Genomic DNA, 22,818 nt, shown 5'->3' on the forward strand with positions numbered 1-22,818 from the left:
TAAAAAGGGTGGGGAACAGTAAGACATAGTCCATACCTGTCTACCTTTTTATGTGGCCCTTTGAACTTTATAGCCTTATCAAATTGGTTTCACCTTGATCTTTATCAGACCATTATTTCATCTCTGTGGGGGATAATTAGCCACGTAAGTAATTTAAGAGATCCAACTGTCCAAAGGGCAACACCTACACAAGACTGGTAGAAACAAAAAACACGTTCCTGCCTCCTCACCAAGCAAAGTATAGAACAGTGTAGAACAAGACGAGTGTAGAACAGCCTTCCTTCAAAGCCTTTTCACTATAATTTTGTGAAACAAAAACTTGACTATTTTAAGCAAGACTGGAGTTGCCTTCACTGTGTACTTTTTCTAAAAGGAGACAAGCAAGGATCATCCAGGGAATTGCCTGGGAGTAATGAAAGTCCCCCTTTCTGTTTATTTCCAAGTTTCCTTAGCATGTTTTCCACAGGACCTAACTGGGAGTGCTGATGAGGGAACAGGAAACAGGTGTACTTGCCAATCTCTCTGTGTTACGAAGCCCAATTGACTAAGTGCTCCTCCACTAAGAAAAAGTACCTAACAACCCCCAAAATTTTAAGATCCATAACGTTGTCTCAGTATTTATATGTAGACCCTTCAGAAACTCATTACTTCCATCTTCCAACTAATTTAAGCTTCAGTATCACCAGGGGACGCGGGTGGCACTGTGGGTTAAACCACAGAGCCTAGGACATGCCGATCAGAAGCTCGGTGTTTCGAATCCCCACAACGGGGTGAGCTCCCGTTGCTCGGTCCCTGCTCCTGCCAACCTAGCAGTTCGAAAGCACGTCAAAGTGCAAGTAGGTAAATAGGTACCGCTCTGGCAGGAAGGTAAACAGCGTTTCCATGCACTGCTCTGGTTTGCCAGAAGCGGCTTAGTCATGCTGACCACATGAACCGGAAGCTGTATGTCGGCTCCCTTGGCCAATAAAGCGAGATGAGCGCCGCAACCCCAGAGTCGGCCACGACTGGACCTAATGGTCAGGGGTCCCTTTACCTTTACCTTTATAACCAGGGAGCCTTTTTTAAATTTCATGTCCCAATACCATTCTGCTTCAAACCCACGAAGGGGAAAACTTTTACCGTACTGTTACCGCCCTGAAAGTTAGGTAGGTCCCTTAGCTCTGCTGTGAGATGTGGAAAGTCCCAGGAAATACATGTGAAGCAAACACATGCTTATCTAAAGTCTTTTAAATAGTAACATCTTTCACTAAAGGTATTCAGCTGCAGACACAAGCACAGTGGGCCAGTTTAAGGTACTTCTTCCGTGATCCCTCATAGCAGAGTAAGATTGTCACCATGAACAGTGAGCCTGTAAGTGACTGTGAAGGCCAATTCTGGATCCACACATCCTTCCACAGTGGGGACATAGGTTTCCAGGCAGCAGTTTAACATGGTGAGGGTTTGCCAAACGTGCCTTCCTCTTACCACATTTCTCCCTTTCGTCCTGAGTTTGAGCATCTTTAAAGTCCATGACACCTTTGGTAAAGACTCTTCTCTAATTGGAGTGCTCACAGGCCAGTGTTTTCCAATTGTTGGAGTTTATATTACTTTTTTTTTAGATTTGCCTTGAGAGAGTCTATAAGCCTCTTGTTGACTACGAGCATTACGCTTTCCATTTTTAAGTTTGGAATAGAGTAGTTGCTTTGGAAGACTATGATCAGGCATTCGCACACGACTAGTCCAAAGAAATTGATGTTAAAGAATCATTGCTTTGACACTGGTGATCTTTGCTTCTTCCAGTACACTGGCCTTTCTTCCCAAGTGATATGTAAAATATTCTGGAGACACCGTTGATGGAATCTTTCGAGAAGTTGGAGATAGTGTTTATAAGTGGTCCATGTTTTACATGCATACAGTAAGGTTGGTAGTACAATAGCTTTGTAAACAAGCATTTTGGTTTCCCTGCAGATGTTCTGGTTCTCAAACACTCTGCACTTCAATTGGGAGAAAGCTTCAATTGGGAGAAAGCTGCACTCACAGAGCTCAGGCGATGCTGAATTTCAGCATCAATGTGGAAAGGTAATTGCCAAGGTAGGAGAAGTGATCGACACTTTCCAACGTTACACTATGCCACTGACACAGGTAGGTAGCCGTGTTGGTCTGATGCAGTCAACATAAATAGCTATAATATTTTAATGTAGGTGTGGGAGGCCACTTTCCCGAAACCACAACCAGTGGGAGACATTAGCTGATGGCAGGATTCAATTCTGCTGGGTGTTGCTTCACCAATGCATTCCTTGTGGGAAAGGCACCGGTGACACAGACCTGCAACCAACAGGACTGATCCCTCTATCACCAGTTTGTGAACAAAATACAATCTTGCTAGTGTGTGCTTTGCTAATTCAATCCTTGCAGGGAAGACATTGGGAAAGTAGATCCCTGCAGCCAGCAGGTCTGAACTCTTCATTCATCTGCCATTGAGCGGAGAGTTCAATCCTGATGGGTGCTGCTTCATGAGGCTTTCCACCTGGGGAATGTGCTGGTGAAGCAAACTCCACTCCTCCGCAGATCAACTTTGACAGGTGGGTAGGACTTCCCATCTATCAGCCACTTGATGCTATCATGATGTCAGGTGATGAGGGTGGCCTCATCACCTGCCAAAGTTGGCCCATGGGTGTGTGGGGTGGATAAGGATCTGGTTCCCTAAGCCAGATGCAGTTAATGCTTTAATGACACATGGATAGCTGGGCTACAACACTCTAAACACAACCCAGGACTTGATCAGCCCAGCATGTCATGTAAAACGTCAAGCATTAGGTATCTATAATGCTGACATTATCGAAGGTGGCTTTATGGAACAGTATACTAAATATCCACCGCTATTGCCATGATGGCTAAATGGAACCTTCCACATTCAGAGGAAAGAGAGACAGCAGTGAGGGACAGCTTTTGACTGCATGCTCCGCTTGAGCTTCCTGGAGGCATCCTATTACTCACTGTTGGAAGCAGAACGTCAAGCTAGATGGACTTTGCTAATGCAGTAGGACTTCACGTTCTTACAGATAAGCACCAAGAGAAAAATATTGTTCTCTTCCAGTTTATTATAAATATGTCTACGTACCTTTAGCTTTTTCTATATCCTGGGTGCATCTGGGATATACCAAAGGAGTTCTAATCTGAGCTTTCACTATATCTTACTCAAGCAAATGAGCTAGACACCCTGCAGAATGAGGTGGGAGCAAGCTGGCTTGAACCTTACATTGCAAATTTCACATGTGTTAGTTTAAAATCAAAATAAACCTTGTCTACCTCCTTCTGACAGGGAACACAAGATATACCCTCAGTCTACCTTACAGCTACAGAAACCATAAGAGCTACAAAGTGGTGAATTTAGGTGCTATTTATAGTTCTTTAACCTCTTCTGCCATCCCATTTTAAAAATAAATGGAAATGCCCAAGATCCTAACTAGAACAAGGCAGTTGTTTATAACATGTACTTCTTGGAACAAAAACTTGTTCTTACAAGAGCGGGTGCATACTGCCAATCTAACAAAGAATTCAGATTGGTTTGTCGTAAAAGATGTGCTCTGCCTAGAGCTTGTGTGTTTAATTTTATTTGGTACAAGACAGAGTCTAGGGCAAGGAATTATCATACAATTATCCTAGACCAGACTGTTTTTCTTTAAACAAAGTAGTATCCTTTATTAGCCAGTGAGAGTAGGACAGGAATTTGTCACAGTTCTGATAGATATAGGACACAATATAGATTTTAACCTCTGGGAGAAACTTTGGAAAAGCGACTTTAAATTTATAGCATGTTATTCTTTGAAGGAGAACTACCTGAACATGATTCACAGATGGTATTTAACTCCAAGTACGCTTGCTAAGATTTACAAGACAGAATCAGGTTAAGTGACTGAAGTGTAAAGAGGTGGAGGAAATGTTCTTTCATATGTGGTGGACATGTAAAAGGGTAAAATAGTATTGGGAAATGATTTATAATGAACTGAAAAAAAGTTTTAAAATTACTCCCCCCACCCCTGCAAAAAAAAAAAAAAAAAGAGTCCTTTCTGTTGGGGATAATTCAGACTGAAATCCCCAGGTGTCAGGAAAGGCTATCTATGTATGCAACAACTGCCGCCTGTGTTTTGTTAGCCCAAAAATGGAAAATGAGCAAGGTCCCAACCAAAGAAGATTGGCAACTTAAGTTGACAGAATATGCACAACTTGCAGACTTAACATATAGAGAACAAGAAGAACATACGTTTAAAGAAGACTGGAAAACTTTATTGAATATATATCGAAAATAACTGTGTACAGAATCAGATTCCATGGATATTTCTTTTCACTGTTCGTTGTAGAGAAAAATGGAAGGGAGCAGCTCCCAGGACATCCATAAATATTTTGCTAGCTGGGGAAAGATAACACAGTACTATGGCAGCTGCCAGGAGCTTCATGAGCCAGTAGGGATACTTGCACATTTCTACTCTTGGGGCAATCACAACTCACCAAAGGAGAGCAGCCAATTCCAAAGCAAAAAATAGCTGCAATATATGTTATGTGCCTTCTGGTTGTACCTTGCAGCTCAAAAGCAGCTAATCAAGAATCAACTACTCAAACTGACTGGCATTAGACTAGACAGAGGGCAGGGTGGGGGGGGGAGAGAGATGCAGCACTAGAATTTGGCTGCTTTCAATTTTGGTTTTAAAGTAAAAGGTCAATTTAAAGTAAAGGTCAATTCAGGTTAACATATTGAGTCATAAACAATTATACACACAATTATTCATCTTAAAACCCATCAGATCTTTGCAGGTATCTCAAACAAATCCAAAAATACTTTTACAGGAAATGCAGGAATCCATACAGTTTAATGACAAGACAATCCTGAAAGGGTATGAGTGCAACATTAGCTAAGAGGCTTATCACTTGGGTAAATATCTTTTGTAGGAGGAAGACAAAAGACATTCCTAGGGGCTGAAGAAGCAGAGGCAAGACAGACTTTGACATCAAAAGTCTTAAATCCAAATACCAGGAAGTTTTAGACAACTATGCACCTAATCAAAGTTCACTTCTCTTCCTGTTATTAAAACAAAAGGAATGTAGGTCTTAGTGTTAATTCTAAGCCTTTTGGTAGTCATCATCTAGCATCCTTCACCATACTAGCAGGTAGCTGCACTTAGAATTGTTCAGTGTACAAATAACAACATTCAAGGTTTGCCTAAAGTTGCCCTCCTTGCCACACTGCTCTTTAAAACATGCTGTTCAGCTGGCTGGGGCTGACGGGAGCTGAAGTCCAAAACATCTGGAGGGCATCAGCTGGGGAAAGCTGCTTTAGCCGCAAGTTTGTTTCAAAGCATGCAAACAATCGGGGGTGGGTTTACATAACTTTCACAAAATTTGAAAAAACCGTGACACAATGGTTAGAGTGTTTGACAGGAAGCAGGGAAACCGTGGTTCAAACGCCCCCTCAGCCATGAAATTTGCTGAGTGACATTGGGCCAGTCAGTTTCTCCCTCTCCCCGAATTCTCTCACAGGGCCACTTAGGGATAAAATAGGGAGAACCAGGTTAAAGATTATTATTTTTATATCCCACCCTTCTTCCAATCCAGAGCTGGCAAAAAAGATCAACTAGAGGAAACAAGACACATTATAATGAGAGCCATTAAAACCACAGAATCACAAATCAGATACAGTGGGTGACTATAGCATACCCCAATAAAAGCAAATTTCAAGATCAAAAAGCTTGGATGAATAAAATACAAATAAAATAAAAATGTCTGTTTAAATGTACCTACCACGAGAGCCAAATGAATGTCACTTGGGAGAGTGTTCCATAAACTGAGTACTGCCAGTAACACAGGTTGGATGGTAATGTGAGAAATTTCAGTTCGGTACTTAATTCTCCAGACTTCAATTAAATGCCATTGCAGGTACATTACAAGAAGCCAGGTGGCCTTGCTGAGGATTCTCCCCTTCCCCCACTTCCCACTGTAAGCTCTACAGCAGGCATGTCCAAAGTCTGTTTTGGGGGCCTAATCTGGCCCGCTGGTCGGTTTAATCCGGCCCCTGTGGCAGTTTATTTCCTGGGGTAAAATCCCCCAAAAGCTCAAACAACTTTGTGGTAAAACTGTAAAATAAAGCTCAACAAATTTGGGGTAAAATTGTATAAAAAGCTCAATAATTTCAGGGTAAAATCGTAAAAAAAAGCTCAACAACTTCAATCCTAAAAGTTTGGGCACCCCTGATCTACAGTATGATCACACAAAGGACACCTCAGTGGCTATTGCTCAGCTTTGCAGCTCTGCAGAACTGAGGTACACAGATGTGGGCCAATTTACATTTATATGGATTTTTTTTTAAAAAAATTATAGTTCTTGCAATGATTGGCGAGACAGCTTCAAACTGTGTATACTTATGGACATCAGCTCTCCAGGTTTTCAAATAAGAGCATTTCCCAGCAATATAGGCTTCAACATGATATAGGTTACTTGCCCTCCAAATCTGTATCACAATATGGCCAGGAATTCTCTCTTCAACCCTACTCCACCAACAGTAAGCCATTTAATTAGATTTAAAACATCAAATGTATTATTTTGCAAAGGAATAGCCATCTTAATTCTGTGGTAGCTAAAACTAGAAGTCCTATAGCACATTAAAGACCAACAAGTGTACTGGGGCATAAACGCTCATGGATTAATGTCCACTTAATCATGAGATCATTGATTGATTGGTTTATTACGGCCATTGGCCCATATCTAAAAACAATACATCAAAATTTATCCATAAACAATACAATTTAAACAGTTCCAAGTTAAAACACCCCTATAAAACCAATTCATTGCATTTGATCAAGTTTATTGAAACCCAAAAGGTCTGAAAATTAGGCGTCCAAAAATATCATGAGAACCACTTCCTTTCTTTGAAGAGCCTCTGATGTCATAAAAGGAATGAATAGCACTTGAATTGTAGCACTGTGCAGGCTACAGTAATGTTTCCCAACAACATACAGACTTCAAAATGATGAAGCGCTAAGGCCTCAGGAAACTGATGTGGCTGCTGAGAAAGTTAAACTGTGACAAGACTTAAAATATGCCATGTAGGTTACTGATCCAAAGTTAACTACTGCTGTTCTTCAGACTCATGCCTTTTTCTAAAGAGAACAAATTCCATTCAAGTTTTCATATATCCTGCAGAGCCAAGGGTCAATGGTGAAAGCATGTTAGCTAGGCTCTCACTGAAGAACTGCTTAACACAGCTAAGTAGTTTGGGGTGTATGGCCTCTTGTTGATGAAAAACCATGCCAGAGTTCAAATGTTACATATATTCCCAGGCATATCTGCTGAAACAACTTAGTATGATAATGAAGGTATGTGAACAGTAAAAAATATACCCAATTACAGTATCTAAGAAAGCAGCACTGAGAATCAAATCAAAGTCCATCATTAATGAATGTCAACTATGCAAATATACCAACAATTAATATTGGAAATATATGTGCCTCTGAGTAAACATGAAATGGACTGAACTGCATGAACCCTAACCATCAGCTTCACAAATAAAGCTGCTTGGTCACCACAACTGTGATTAACTGTGGACCAGATGATCCTCCAAGACCATTCCGATTCTATGATTCTATGAACACAAAATCAAGGCACATGAACATCAACAGTTAATTAATGAGGGGTCTTCCAAATACTAAAGATCTTCCCAAAAGGTTTTTTAATTGTTGACAGCTGACTTATGTGCCAAAGGTAAGATTAGTCAAAATGTGTTTGTGGTCTATTGTAATTTTGCTGCTAGTATGATAATACTGTTACCATAATTGGTTTTTCCAGTTCACGATTTGACTTCCATAAGAGACTGCAAAAAAATGGAATGAAAAACCAGACAACTTACTTTTATTAAAAATGCAGCATCCCTCAGTAAACTCAGCTTTGTTCCCTTGTTCAAACGTCTGAGTACAAATGCAGGCCAAAGGAGTATCTTGAGTTAGGTAAATCCAAAATCCATAGTTGGACAATTTATCAGATACCATGTTACATAAAGCAGGGAACGAGAAAAATGGTTCTCAATGTTTCCCACTTATGATGGCTATTTATAACCTCCACAATCAGAAAATGAATGAGGGAGTGCTGTTGCTCTTGGTCCTGCTTATGGACTTCCCATAGTTAGCCATTGCAAGAAGAGGAAGCTGCACTAGATGGGCCTTTTTCAGCTAATATTTTTTATTATTAGGCTCTTCTGCACTGTCTAGTAGCCCACTGTCACAACACAAGGTCTCTCCCTCAGTATTTTGAAGCACCACACACATTGGTCTACCTTTCAAAAAGATTTCTGTTTTTTAACATTGATGAGCCATTTTATTGTCTTTTTCAACATTAACATCAAAAAAGTCCAACTGCTTTTATCTTTTCTGACTTTCACAATATTCTTTTTATCTCAAGCTATAAATTGTGCTAGGAATATTTCTCATTTTCTGGGTTTAAATAAGGGATCAGCTGGTAGACAGCCAATACTTTGTGTTGTACTATATGCTATGATTAAAACTTGTTGCAGAGATAAAGTTACCACATGCTGCACTATGCATCAGCTCTCAATAAATAAAACTGGGAAAGGCAAACAGAATAAAGCTGCCATTTAAGAGGCCCTTTAGGCAAACATTAAAAGGTACAGCTTCTCCTACCCCACTTTTTATTAACTCATCATACCAGAGGCAGCTACTGACCCAAGTTTGAGGTGGCTTGCCTCAGAGGTGGGCAGACTTCACAGGCTTGCAGCATCAGGGTTGTTTTGTTCTAAAACCTTAAGGTCCATCAACCAAAGCCTGGGGCAAAAAAGCACTTAAATAATTAAATTCTGTGTCCAGGAATTTGTTGTGATCACCAACATTAAAATGGAACTTATTTCCCCCCCCCCCACACACACAAACAAACAACCTCCTGCTTATCCCAAGTTTCCAACATTTCAGCTATAAAATTTAGGCCAGGGAAGAGTCATTTTGTTGTTGTTACTCTTGTTGAACAACTGGGAGGCATAATTCCTTGTTGATATACCACAAATAACCAAACAGTCAATCAGCAGATCAAGATTGTTATTTTGTCTATCCCTGGCTTGCCTGACAAAGGAGGACTTGAAAATCCTATGCTAATCAAGTATTGTTGCACAAATCTTTAACGTCAGGGCCTCAGGAGTCCTCCAATATTAATACAATCACTTATCGCTCTTCCTAAAGATCATTATTAACCCATTGCCTTGCACAGCAGCACTGAAGTGTGCAACAGGTTAAACAACCAGACTTAAAACAAGATATCCTAAATAATCATTGACAGATACTTTCATGGTAAGATTAATGGGCATATGAGAAAGGACAATGTACAACCTCCTTGATGGTATCGACTCTGCATACTAAGATTCAGCAGGTTTCTGGAACAATGCCATTTGGTGTGGCCATATTTCAAGGAGCCAATTACAATTAACCAACATACTATAACAGAAACATAATCTAAGAAGGTGTTTTACAAGCAGTATGCTGCTTCTGCTCTGAATACTATTGGCAAGTCTTTCATCACTTGCCTTCCAATGTTACGATACCACATTCCGCCCACAGAGCTACCTTCCCTGCATCCTTCTTGGCATCATTTTGCAACAGAACCCAATAATTTTATTTAGCTGAGCATACTGCAGAATTGCATCAAAATACTATCCAGCAGGAGCAGTACTCAACAGGTAAGAACTCCGTCAGAAGTAGGTAAATCAGACCATCATTTCAAGCATAAAGTAGACTGTTTTGCTTTGCAACAGCATCTGAAATATATCCAAGTCAAGAATGGGAAACCTGTAGCCCACCAGATGCCCTAGCCAAGCATGCAAAGTACAAAGTGTGAAATATTTAATTTGCAACAAGGATTTCACAGTAAGTCAAAGAATTAATGACAGAGCATTATGAATATGAAATTGCTTTGCTTTCATGAAAAGCGTAATTGTCAGAAAGTAGTTCCATCCATATGGAGTATAACTGACACATATTGGCATACAATGCGTTGATTTTTAAGGCAGGGAAAATCCTGTTTTTGTTTGAGTCTAAGGGCTTCAATAATTGTATTGACAGTGTCACGGGTCCAACAAGAACACGATTATAGAAGACCCAAAGCCACCAGTAACCTGTCAAAGCCAAAAATCTGTAGGCTTTAGTCTTAAAGAACATGCATCCATACATCCAAGATAGCAAATGCCTTAACTACCCCATATAAAGTATCCATAGAATAAGAAGCCCTCAAATCTTAACTGCTTGTTTAAACCAAAGTGCAACAAAAATTTGCCATGACATTAACTCTTTAGGACTGCTCATTGTACAACTAACAACTATTGAACAAGAAAGTAGTATTTAGTTGTTGTTGTTGTTGTTGTTGTTGTTATTAATAATAATAATAATAATAATAATAATAATAATAATAATAATAATTTATATCCCACCCATCTGGCTGAGTTTCCCCAGCCACTCTGGGTGGCTCCCAATCAAGTGTTAAAAACAATACTGCATTAAATATTAAAAACTTCCCTAAAGAGTGCTGCCTTCAGATGTCTTTTAAAGATAGGATAGCTGCTTATTTCCTTCACATCTGAAGGGAGGGTGTTCCACAGGGCAGGCGCCACTACCAAGAAGGCCCTCTGTCTGGTTCCCTGTAACCTCACTTCTCGCAATGAGGGAACCGCCAGAACGATGGGGGTGGAGACGCTCCTTCAGGTATACAGGACTGAGGCCATTTAGTTAGGCCCAAGGCAGGCAGAAAGCTATTATAAGTAAAACCAACACTGCAGAAAATATCCTAGCAGATGTGGCATGAAGTTGTTCATAACTTTACAAAACTATCATGGAAAGATCAATGGTCAGAAAGGACTCTGTCAGGGGCTTTACACACTATCACTTGAACTCAAGTAAAATGCCTTGCATGATCAGCGGCCCTGTTTTGACGGAGACCCTCATCTCCACCCGTACTATGGTATGTGTGTGTATGCCTAATAACATTTAACTGAATCCAAATACAAGACCCCTGTTTAACACAGTGAAGGTCAGGGTCTGGGGAAGCATGAGGTACACAAGGACATTGGGGTGACATCTGCATGTGCATTCACACTTTAAATGATCACATGGTCAGACAAATACCTGAACATGCCTCTAGTTTTCTTAACCCAATTTTTCCTTAAAAAAAAAAAAAATTGCCTTTAGTAGTTGCCACTGCAGTACACATATTTTGCCCAAGTTTTCATATAGAGAATAAGCATATACTTGACATTTAAAAGCAATACTTCAGTGATAGTTTTACAGTTTCCATTATGCTCATCATCAATATCTAATCAAGCTGGAATGAGATTACTTATGAGCCTGTTTGACTACCACTGACCTGAATATGGAAAGGTGTAGTTCAGAAGCTGGGAACATTTAAGTATTCCTTGTCCCTTGAGTGCCATGCCAAAAAAAGATTTCAAATTAAAATTGTAGCACACATACTATGCAAGAACAGAAATAAGCACCTCTGTACGAAAGAAGTGTAAGGTTCTACAGTACCATGGGGTAACAATCTAATATGGGCTGCAGGCTGAAACCTAAAACCTAACCTAAACCCTTGGCTGACTTCATGCCCTAGGTACTGTCCATTTAACCACCAAAAAGTACCAAGGATACAGAGCCAAATGGGTTTGCCCTTTGCCAAGTCACAGGACTCCACTCAGGAACTTTACATAGTCTGTTATCTATGCAGTATTAGGTGAAACAAGCATGTAGAGAAGTGGCTTGAAAGATGATGTAAACCAGGAATCCAGGATTCAGATTTTTCTGCACACTCTTGCTGCATAAAAGACAATACAGTAATGTTAACAGGTGCCTAATCAAGGAATATAAACTGTCAGGGATTTATTCATTATAAGAAGTGCTGATGGATTCTAGATTTTATTTATTGCTAGGCAACTGACAAAAGTTATCTATTGCTGGATAAGATTGTTTTCTACCTAAATAATTAGTTCATCTATACCTGGATTAACATAGCATCAGACAATATTCTAATCTCATTTTTTAAATTTTTAAATTTTTTTTCAAGTACTTATACACTGCTTTACATTTAAAAAAAAAAATCAGAAAACAGTTTACAAGAAAATCAAACAAAAATAAATATTTGAGATGATAGCCGAGTATTTCAACCCTGACTAAAATAATGGTTAATTGAATATTTCAAAAATGGTGAAGGGGGGAGATGTTGAAAAAAATCTGTCTAGTTGTCATAACTGATTTTAGAGGAAGTTTTAGTTACTTTTACTTATGGAACAAAATATTTTCAACATTTTAAGCAAAATAAAGCAGTGCTGCAAACCACAGCAAAGCCTCAAAATTGCCAATGATTAAAATATGAGAGACTCAACATAAAATGTGTCAACGGTGATACTAAGCAACGTAGTTCTTTTACAGATGCCCAATAGAAGTAGGCATCTTGCAGGTCCATTTTACCATCCTCATTTTCCACAACTGAATTAAGCACATCTTGTTACTTTATTTGACACCCACATTACAACAGATACCCAGCACAAATTCTGATCATCGTTTCATGAGCCGTAGCAAGTCTTGACTCATGCACTCCCCTCTCCTCTGTGTTTATAGCAGCTGAGTTCCTTCAACTTAATTTCGCTTTCTCTAGCAGAAGAGTCCACCCTCTTGCTACACGACACAATTTCAAATGATATCTCTTGTGCCCAATACTCTGCCAAAACATTTTCGGTATTGGGAAATGAATGCTTGATCATGAACTTTTCAGAAGCTTGGGGAGGGGGTTGCTTTCAAAGAAAGCTTTTTTAAAGTGAGGTGAAATTGTACTTTGAATATTAAAAGGAACAGCCAGAAACACAAAAATATTGATGCCTTAACCACATATTATGCATGAGCTAGGCGAGGTGTATATACAGTAGTAGAGAAAGCTCTTGATGTAACAGACCAGCTGCCTGAGCTTAGAATTAGCTACTGCTTGCGGGGGGGGGCGCGCAAAATTAGCTACTGCTATGTTTGATTTACAATGCTGCACATGCCTTTAAAAAAAGCAACAAGGTGGTCATTATTCCTCCTTCTGATTCGAAACTGAGACAGATCGTGATTTGTCTGTTGCCAATTAGTCCACAGCTCAAACGGGATTTGATATAAGATCCTGTGGACCAATCTGCCTTTTTGTGATGAACACAGACTAGAGCAGTTATGTATGACAGCCCTGTGATTGAAGGATTCAGTAGGAAACATAAATCTATATGTATTGTACATGCAGATATATTAATAGTTTAGAACTGTTTTACAGTGAGAGATATTAAATCAGGGAACACAGTTTTAAGTTTGAAAGGAATTAGAAAATTTTCGCCAATACCTCCTCTCAGGTTTTCCCTGTAGCATGGAGCATGTGACAGTATTCTAATAGCAATATTGTTAAGACAGAAAATCTTTTAAACTAAGATAATTACATCTCAGCAACAATGCTCCCCACTAAGCTGAACTGAGGCCAAAGCTACCTTACTTGTCAATAACCAAGTCTGCAAAAAAGTTTTTACATGATGTCATTTGATTGTGATTTCATGAAGCAGCTTATTTTTTCTAGAATAATGAAGAGTTTCAGTTGCTGGAATACAATATCTACTCATACTTTACACTCCAGTGTGTGCTGTAACTTTTGGATTGCACTTTCAAACAGTTGTTTTTTACTCTTTATGTTTGAATATACTTATACAGTGGTTCATTTGCGTTGAGATGGGCAATGCAGGTTAGGAGCTGGTTACAGTGGTGCCTCGCAAGATGAAATTAATTCGTTCCGCGAGTTTTTCCGTCTTGCGATTTTTTTCGTCTTGCGAAGCACGGACTTTGGAAAAGCTTCAAAAATCACCAAAGTCTTCAAAAACCTCAAAAAAGGCTACCACACCGCGTGCTATGAGTTGCTCCTCGAAGTGAATGCACGGTTTTAAGAAAAAGGAAACGAACTCGCAAGACATTTTCGTCTTGCAAAGCAAGCCCATAGGGAAATCCGTCTTGCAAAGCAACTCAAAAAACGAAAAACTTTCGTTTTGTGAGTTTTTCGTCTTACGAGGCGTTCGTCTTGCGAGGTACCACTGTATACCTAATCCTAACATAAGACAAAACTTTTTCCCTCCTGAATGTTGGCATTGGTAATTTGAAACAATTAATCTTATTTTATACTTCAAGGAGTTTTCACATGCCTTCTAGGAAACAGGCATCAAATCCAGCAAATAAAATGCTCTCCAAAAACTTCATGGAATAATTCCACATGTTGTAATTTAAATATTAAAGTGTGTGAGATCTGAAGTTATACAATCAATCCCAATTTGAGCAGCTGTACAAATTACACAATTCAAGTTTGGCCCAACTTTCAAGAATTCCTGTGAAAGGAGAACAACACTGCCAGGCTGACTGTATGTGCCAGACCATCTCCACAAGAGATTTTCTCCCCTATAGAATTAGATCCTCTTCCACTTCAACCCACAAAGCAATTACAACTGAGACACAAGACAATCTCAACATATAATGTACACATAAGAATACTTTTATTTCCTCAACTAATTATGCTTTAAGCAAGGAAGGAAGGAAAATTAGGTGCTTGGTATAGTGGAAGATTGCAAAGGAAGAATTTTTCAATCCCAGGATTTCAGAGGCAGCAGACCATATGGTAAAAGGCATTACTAGGAAGCTGGAATACTTCTAGTATCAAATGAATGTTGTCAGTTAAGGGATTAGCCATTCAGTATCCACATGCTGCTTACAGAGAGCAAATAAGGAAGAACACTGTGCAATCAGGCTTTTGAAGTCCAAAGCATTCATAAGCCCAGATGTTTCTCCTTGAACTCCATGATGCCAGCTTTGAAAGCCTTCATAAAGTTTTTACTTAGTTGCCAAGAGAACCTTACAAAACTACAATCTGACTCAATGTGGGCTTTTTATTGAATGCTAAATATCTGAGCGCCCCCCTGGAAGTTTTTATAGTAATACATGTATAAATGCAAGGTAATTGGGCTAGTAAAACTGCAATCCTAATCCCAGCTACCTGGGAGTAAGCCCCAAGGAATTCACTAAGATTTACCTCTGAGATGGCATAGTTTGGCAGCCTGTGTCAGACACACTTCTGAGACATGTATTGTTTGTCACCCTAGACAGAGCTACACCTCAGCATACCATCAATACCTTATTGAAAATGACCCAACAACCATCACATGAATACAGTTACACTACTAGAGATGCTTTTAAAATATAGAAACCAAAAATACACATTCATTAAATAGCATGGAATACCTCACTCAAAATCCAGGCCTTCATTTGTGTAATACAGTACTTAAAAGTTATCCTAAAGGGAAATTACTAGTGCTACTTACGGGTACTAGCAAACAAGTTTTCTAAGAGAGTCTAAAGGAGACTAAAGGCAATCTACGTACTTCTTTTGGAAGTTGCTATGACACACTTTAGTGTAAAAAAAAGACTAAATCTTCCTCCTTCACTTCCAACTCTGTAAAGGAAGACAGAACCACCTGCCAGATAACTATAAACCAGCCTTCCCCAACCTGCTGCCTCCCAGGATTTCTGAGATTACAACTCCCATCAGCTCCAGAAAGTATGGCCAATGGTCCAGGAAGGTGACAACTGTGGTCAAGAGCATCAGTATCACCAGGACGAGAAAGGCTGCTCTAAGAAATGAAAGCTACAGTATAGCCACAAGAAGAGTACAACATCATTACATTCATGAATCAATAGTGAGCCAGTAAACTACATGCTAAGGAGAAAGCATAGCCATTCTCCCACCATCTCATAACAATGTGACTTGGCTGAAATTTTCTTTCCAATATCACTTATAGTGCTCAGACCTTACATATGAACAGTGGCATAGCGTGGGTTGCCAGTACCCACAGCAAGGTGCAAAATTGGGGAAGGGGGATAGCATGTTGCCATGGGTCTTCCTCCCCCATTTTTAGCATAAACTCTGAGGTACAGGCTTCCCCAGGAGGGGCTGGATGCAGACTCCAACCGCTCAACTAGAGCCCCTCAGGCGCCACAACTCACACTTCACCAGCCACTTAGGTCTCCATAGTACGCTCACAAGAAGCTCTGCCAGTCCAACCCAGGAGCCAACACACTGCCAATCAAGGCTCATGTGGCCATCTCTTTGTTCCCACTGGGTGCTCCAGCAGTGCCAGCAATTGTGCGAGAAGCATGTGGTGCACAGCACCTGTAAGCAAAGGACATGGATCTGTTTTGGTGATCCATCCCAGAAGTGGAGGAATTGGAAAGGAAGCCACCTCCTTTCCAGCCATGCAACACTTTCAGGACCACTGCAACACAGTGGCATTGTGCCCAGGGCAACCGTCCCTGTGCTCCCCCATACTATGCCACTGCATATGAACAAGATTTAAGCCACCAGGTCTTCCCAAAGAGATTATGGCATGCAACACCTACAGCTGTTAGTGCAGGCTTCCTCAAACTTGCCCCCCCCCAGATGTTTTTGGCCTACAACTCCCATGATCCCTAGCTAGCAGGACCAGTGGTCAGGGATGATGGGAATTGCAGTCTCAAAACATCTGGAGGGCCAAGTTTGGGGAAGCCTGTGTTAGTGCAATCTTTCCAAATCAGAACCACAAACTTGAGTACTCTACCTGCTTGTCAAACATAAAAGAATAAACCCAACAATTTGTCCTCTACTTCTAAAACTAGCAGGGTGCAGCAAGCTAACTCCCGCCCCCCTCAAAAGCTTTAAAGCAGAGACCAGGCTTTGAAACATCTGTAGGACAAGTGATAAGAAAGCAGCTGGAACTCTCTACAGCTGCAGATCACTCTTCTAGGCACATAAGGATGTTTGTTTTCATCTGCCATCAGGAGATTTCTACTGGAAAATTTCAAAGAACATATCATGCACCTGCTATTCAGATGCGCATTAAAAAATCTTCTCAAACCAAATGTAAGAGCATGCATGGAACCTCTCCAAGTTGTTCCATCAGCCTTTAATGTCAATGGTAATTCTGACTATGTATTATATATTTTTAAAACTGCCAAAAAAACCTAAATAGTGAAACTAATATATTTTCACATAAGCACTCTTTTTCATAAGAATCTGGTCGGGGGGGGGGGGGTAATGAACAAGGAATCAGAGGAAAATAGAATAAAAGTAGTTGGTTGCAACTTGAGCACAGAAAGCTCGACTTTAAAAAAAAATAATCAAAGTGGGTACCAAGATTTGCACCCACTATCAGGTTCTACATCCATAGGACAATTTCATAAGCATACAAAACACAACAGTACTGATAATACAGCAGAATTAAAAATTACTTCCATTATGGTGCTGCTCAAAGCCTGGTGATATCAGACTATTAAGAGCTTCATAATGTTAAGATTCCCATCAGTCACATGCAACCCACTTACTTCAATACTGAGCCCACACACCCATTAAGAAACAGAAGACTTCAAACTTATTTTCACTATGCAAACTTGTAACTTAAAAAGTGCATAGACATTTCCATCATATTACAAAGTAGGAAATGAAACAAATGGCAGGACCCTCAAAAGAGGAACCAGGTACCTTAAAGCGGCATTCACAACTTTATGAAACTACGATAGGCAAGGAATACAAAGAAGATGCTTGCAGGGATGCCTTTGGGGATACTACATATTAGCTTTTTCCTTGGGGATCTCACATTAGAGGCAGCCAGAATTATCAAAGAGTGAGGTGCCAGACTCAAAGTGAAATTCCACTGCCTCAATCCACCCTGCAAAATGGCTGGCTACACATTTTCGGGGTGGCTAACCTGTAACCCTCAAGATCTTATTGAATTCCTGCTCCTATTACCTTTAGTGTGCATGACCAAAGCTCAGGGATGATGGAAGCTCAGGTGCAAAACATCTGAAGGATCACTAGCTAGTAGTCCCTTATTAAGTATGGAGACATTTGAAGACGAACAGTGGATCACACAGCTGGACTCTCAAGTGCTTAAGTGTTTATTTGGTCGCAATAGATTAACATGACCATATTTCAAGCTTTAACGAAAGGTGCCAAGATGGCATAAACATCATTCCAACTTCATTTCCCCAAACCTTTCTCACTTCAACAGGGGTACAGAAGAATCAGTTTAAGAGGCTCCCAACTACTGGTGATATCTCTCATGTATGTACATGTCCACTTAGACATATACAGTCTGCAAAACTCAAACATTCTGAGAATTTTCTGCAAGCAGCCCTGGCAGGAAGGTTGTTATTTTTCTAAACTGCAACTTGGAAAACTTTTATTCTCAGAAAGCTGTCAAAGCTAAAGATACATTGCTCTACTTATGTACTTCAACATTTAAAATCTTGATACAATGTAACTTCAATGCAGAAGTAGATGGTGTCAGTTCCTCTTCTGAGCAGAATTTCCTGAAGATGAGCAGCTAGGCCACAGAAGTAGTAGTAACCGGTTGCTGCCAAAGTCACGTTCTATAGCAGGAATGAGAAATGACTCCTCAGAAGTTGTTGGATCAGTTCCCATCAGCCCAGTCAGCATGGCCAATGACCACAAATGATAGGAAGTGTAATCCAGTAACATCTGGAAGGCTACAGGTTCGCTATCCCTGATTTATACACTAGACAAGGGGTACAACGGAAAGAGAAACCTGAAATAAGTAACAAGGTAATGGAGACAGGCTCAAATTACATATACAGAGACTGTCAGGAGAATGAAGGCAGGTTTGAGACATTTCAAATATCAGGAGGTGTGCTTCATTTATCAGTTAGGAGGAAGATTACAGTGCCAAGGGAAAGATGTAGCATATCCAATAACAAAGGCAAGTTTCATAAAGGAAGTGGTGAACTACTCAGTGTCACACTGGAAAAAAATGCCTAAGGATAATGGTTGTCTTGAAACTTTAATTGGTTTGATTGGTAGATTAGTCTAATAGTTAACCAATTCAGTAAATGAGTTATTATTGTTACTATCAGCAGCAGCTATACTGTTTCTGACAAACCATTATAATAGGAAGAAAAATAAAATAGCCAGGAAACAAACAGCAGCTGTAGCTAATTAAATCGTTAATTCTTATACTTCTTTCAATAGGCTAAAATGGTACTAATATTGAAGTTTCACTGGTTAAACATCTGGAGGAGATCAACTAACAATTCAATGGTTTGGCATGGTTACAGTAGACACTGTACTTTTGCGGGGGGGGGAGTATCAAGAGAATACAATGATGTGATTCCCAACAGATCAAAAACGTTAGCCGTTATGAGGAACGGCTAAGGGAGCTGGGCATGTTTAGCCTGGAGAAGAGGAGGTTAAGGGGTGATATGATAGCCATGTTCAAATATATAAAAGGATGTCACATAGAGGAGGGAGAAAGGTTGTTTTCTGCTGCTCCAGAGAAGCGGACACAGAGCAATGGATCCAAACTACAAGAAAGAAGATTCCACCTAAACATTAGGAAGAACTTCCTGACAAGTAAGAGCTGTTCGACAGTGGAACTTGCTGCCAAGGAGTGTGGTGGAGTCTCCTTCTTTGGAGGTCTTTAAGCAGAGGCTTGACAACCATATATATGTCAGGAGTGCTCTGATGGTGTTTCCTGCTTGGCAGTGGGTTGGACTCGATGGCCCTTGTGGTCTCTTCCAACTCTATGATTCTATTCTAAAAACGTTTTAAGAGATGACACAGTAGAAAACCACTGAAAGATTGGGGACCAAAGTTGAAGAACACAACATGTGTCTTACTAGGTCCAACCAAAATCCAATCTAGTCCAGGAAGCCTGCATGAAGACAATCACCATTCCCCACTTTTGTGTGCCAGCAACCATTCGGCTAAAAGCTACTGATAAACCCTTACTTTCTAAACCAATTACTGTACACGTATATTCCAAACTGGCCAAAATCACACTGTGAGGTAACAGGTTCATTAAATTAAGATGAGAGGGTGCCAAACACTATGGGAAAAGAGGGGTATAAAGCTTCATAGAAAAAAAGTAAAAATTAAAACTGGGGAGGGAGGTGATGCTGTTCAGAACTGAACACATTTCTTAAGTGTCATGTTACTTGATATATTAATGTATCTCCTTTTTATTCCCTTATGACAGAGTGAGTGTTTCGGTGTATCTATGTAATATATATATATATATATACACACACACACACACACGTATATGTGTGTGCGTGCATATATATTATATGTATGTATGTCGCTTGGAGACCAAGCATCTAAAAGGCTAAATAAATGAAATGAGTAAAAACCAGAAGAGGGTGCCGTCTCGTTTCATCTCTCATTTCAGAGGGGATGGTGGAAAAGTGGGAGTAGAAAAAGGGGGGGGGGTTCGTTCCTACGTTGAGATATTGTAGCAAAGCACAGGGACTGCAATCCAAGTACAGTATTTGGCCGGCGAATAAAACCGGGCCTGGACGGGCAGCGAGCTGCTCGGGGAGGTTGGCGGGGAGGGCAGAGAAGGCGACAGCGAGAATGGCGAAGGTCGGGGCGGGGGGGGGGGGAGGGAGAAACGGAGAGAGAGAGAGAGAGAAAGAGCGAGCGAGGAGAAGTCCGTCTCGACTCACAGTCCAGGTGCTTCTTCTTGGGGCCCATCACCTCGTGCGTGGTGGCCTTGCAGACGGTCTTGGACACGGCCGAGCCGGTCACGCTGTGCTGCGCCGCCGTGATGCGGTCGGTCAGGCTCTGCCCAGACATGGCGGTGCCGGATTCAGAGACACTCCGCTGCCGCTGCTATTCCTCAACCAGGCTGGCGAAGCAGGGACGGGGAAAGGAGGAGGAGGAGGAGGAGGAGAAGAAGGAAGGAAGGAAGGAAGGAAGGAGGGAGGGAGGGAGGAAAGGAGGGCGGTCCCGGCTGGACTCAACAACGCCGCCGCCGCCGCGGCTGAGGACGCCCGGCAGCGCTCCGCCTTCGGAAGGGCCGGGCCTGTCACCCGGGAAGAGGCTTCTCCTCCTTCCTCTTTCCTCCTCCTTCCCCGCCTCCTCGGCCTCGACCACTACCGCGGCCTGCCGCTCGGCCGCCGCCGCCGCCACCACCACCGTAAGCCTCCCTTCTCCTTCCCTCACGCACACATGCACAGCTGGTCGCCGCAGGAAAATGGCGGACGGAGGAGACGCTCAGCTCCACCTCAGAGCTTTCCGGGCCTCCGGCATCACGTGACGCCCTTACTCTTTCTCTCTCTCCCCACCCTCCCTTCTATCGCCCCCCCGCCTAGCCACGTGACATGCTCTTTAAAAAAATTAGGGCCACACCCCCTCCGCCCCTGCCACGTGACATTCCATCGCCGCCGCCGCCGCCGCTCTTCCCCCTCGCCGCCCGGCCCGCCTCCCCGCACCCACCCCGCGGCAATGCGTCTTTCTTGCCTCCGCCCCTCTCCCGCGTAACAAGCAGGAACGCGGTGACGAAATCGGTCGGGAGTTGACGCGCGACGCGCTCTTTCCTCCCCCGCCCCCCCCGCCTTCTCTTTTTAATCGGCAGCGGTCACCAACGGTCTGAACGAGTGGGCGGGGGGGGGAGGGGGGACTCGTAACCGTCGCAGGGCCTGAGGGAAAATCTCGGCCTCGGTATATTCCCGCCAAAAAGGGGAAAAGATGGGCCTGTCGCCATACGTGCCTGGCTCGCCTCCCATATTGTTCTGCTGGCAACCCGCCCTTTACTTTGGACTCTAGGCGAAGTACACAAGCACCTGCAGAAATTACCGCATTCAAAGCGATGATGACGTGGCTCATGAGGGATTATGGAGGAAGCGGGGTTGAATTTATTGGGGTGTTTTTTTTCTTTTATTGGTAAAACATAATATTGGTACCTTTTCATGGGCTCATCTGGTCCAGTCTCCTGCAATGCAGGAATCTCAACTGGAGAATCCATGACAGATGGCCAAAATCTACAGTGGTCCTGACCCAAAAAAGTGTGACACTCTCAGCCACCTCAGTCAGCAGCAATAACTGCCTGTCTTCACCAGCAAGACCCACCAACTCATAGTAGATTGTCCTCAAACCTCCTTTCCACTGTAAAATGGCTCTTAATGTCAAAAAGTTCTCCCTGATGTTTAGTCGGAATCTCCTTTCTTGTATCTTAAAGTTCAGGTCCTACCCTCCTGAGAAAGAGAAAACAAGTTTCCTCTGTCTTCCATGTGTCAGTCCTTTACATATCTCCTCCCAGTCTCCTCTTTTCCTTGGCTAAACATACTCAGCTCCATCAACCGTTTGGCTGGTTTGAGAAATGGTGTACACACATGACATTGAACACAACCCATGTCTATCCTTTCATTTTTAATCAAATTCTACGTTTTGATGCATTTCCCTGCAAAGCAGCTTTGACCCAAGTTGGAAAAAAACACGACCTGACTATGCTGAGATGGCCAAAATGACTGAAAATCAGGAATAAGGATGATAAAAACTTTGACAAAGACTGGGGAAAATTTGTAATATATTTGACAGAACACTGTAAATAGTTAAAAATGTTAGCGGGATTGAAATAATGCAATGTTAAAAAAACTATAGGAGAAAATAAAGATTTATGGATATATGGTATGGAGCATAATATGATATGCACTGAAAATTATCACTAGTGGACCCCTCGAAAGGGAGGATGAAAGTCTGAGAATTCAGAGAATTCTATACTTTTGGGCTGCATTTTTCTTATTTGAGAATGTAAGACTAAATTGTAAAACCAATAAAAATTATTATTAAAAAAAGGAAAAAAGAACAAGCTAGCTGTGGTTTGAGTCAGTAATGTGTATACAGCCCTAGAGTTGATGCATAAGGAGAGATTTTCTGAGATGTGTGGGACTTTAGTCATCACAAGGTTTCATAGTTAAGCATTAG

The 22,818-nt window shown here is 41.4% G+C and overlaps 1 protein-coding gene across 8 annotated transcripts in view; it reads right to left on the reverse strand.

Annotated features, from left to right (window-relative positions):
* PICALM (phosphatidylinositol binding clathrin assembly protein) overlaps nucleotides 1-21,179 on the reverse strand; it is a 72,650-nt gene extending 51,471 nt beyond the window's left edge. For 5 of the 8 annotated variants that reach the window (XM_081860359.1, XM_081860357.1, XM_081860353.1 and 2 more), the window contains exon 1: nucleotides 20,559-21,178. In XM_081860359.1, coding sequence (XP_081716485.1) covers nucleotides 20,559-20,688 — 130 coding nt within the window. In that variant the 5' untranslated portion in view covers nucleotides 20,689-21,178. Of the gene's footprint in view, nucleotides 1-20,558 lie in introns of all 8 variants that reach the window. The other 3 variants (XM_081860358.1, XM_081860355.1, XM_081860354.1) reach the window with 2 other exon arrangements.
* Between the last annotated feature and the right edge of the window lie 1,639 nt (nucleotides 21,180-22,818).

This window comes from Podarcis erhardii, assembly GCF_964252035.2.
Source record: "Podarcis erhardii genome assembly, chromosome: 4".
NCBI classification, from domain to species: Eukaryota; Metazoa; Chordata; class Lepidosauria; order Squamata; family Lacertidae; genus Podarcis; species Podarcis erhardii.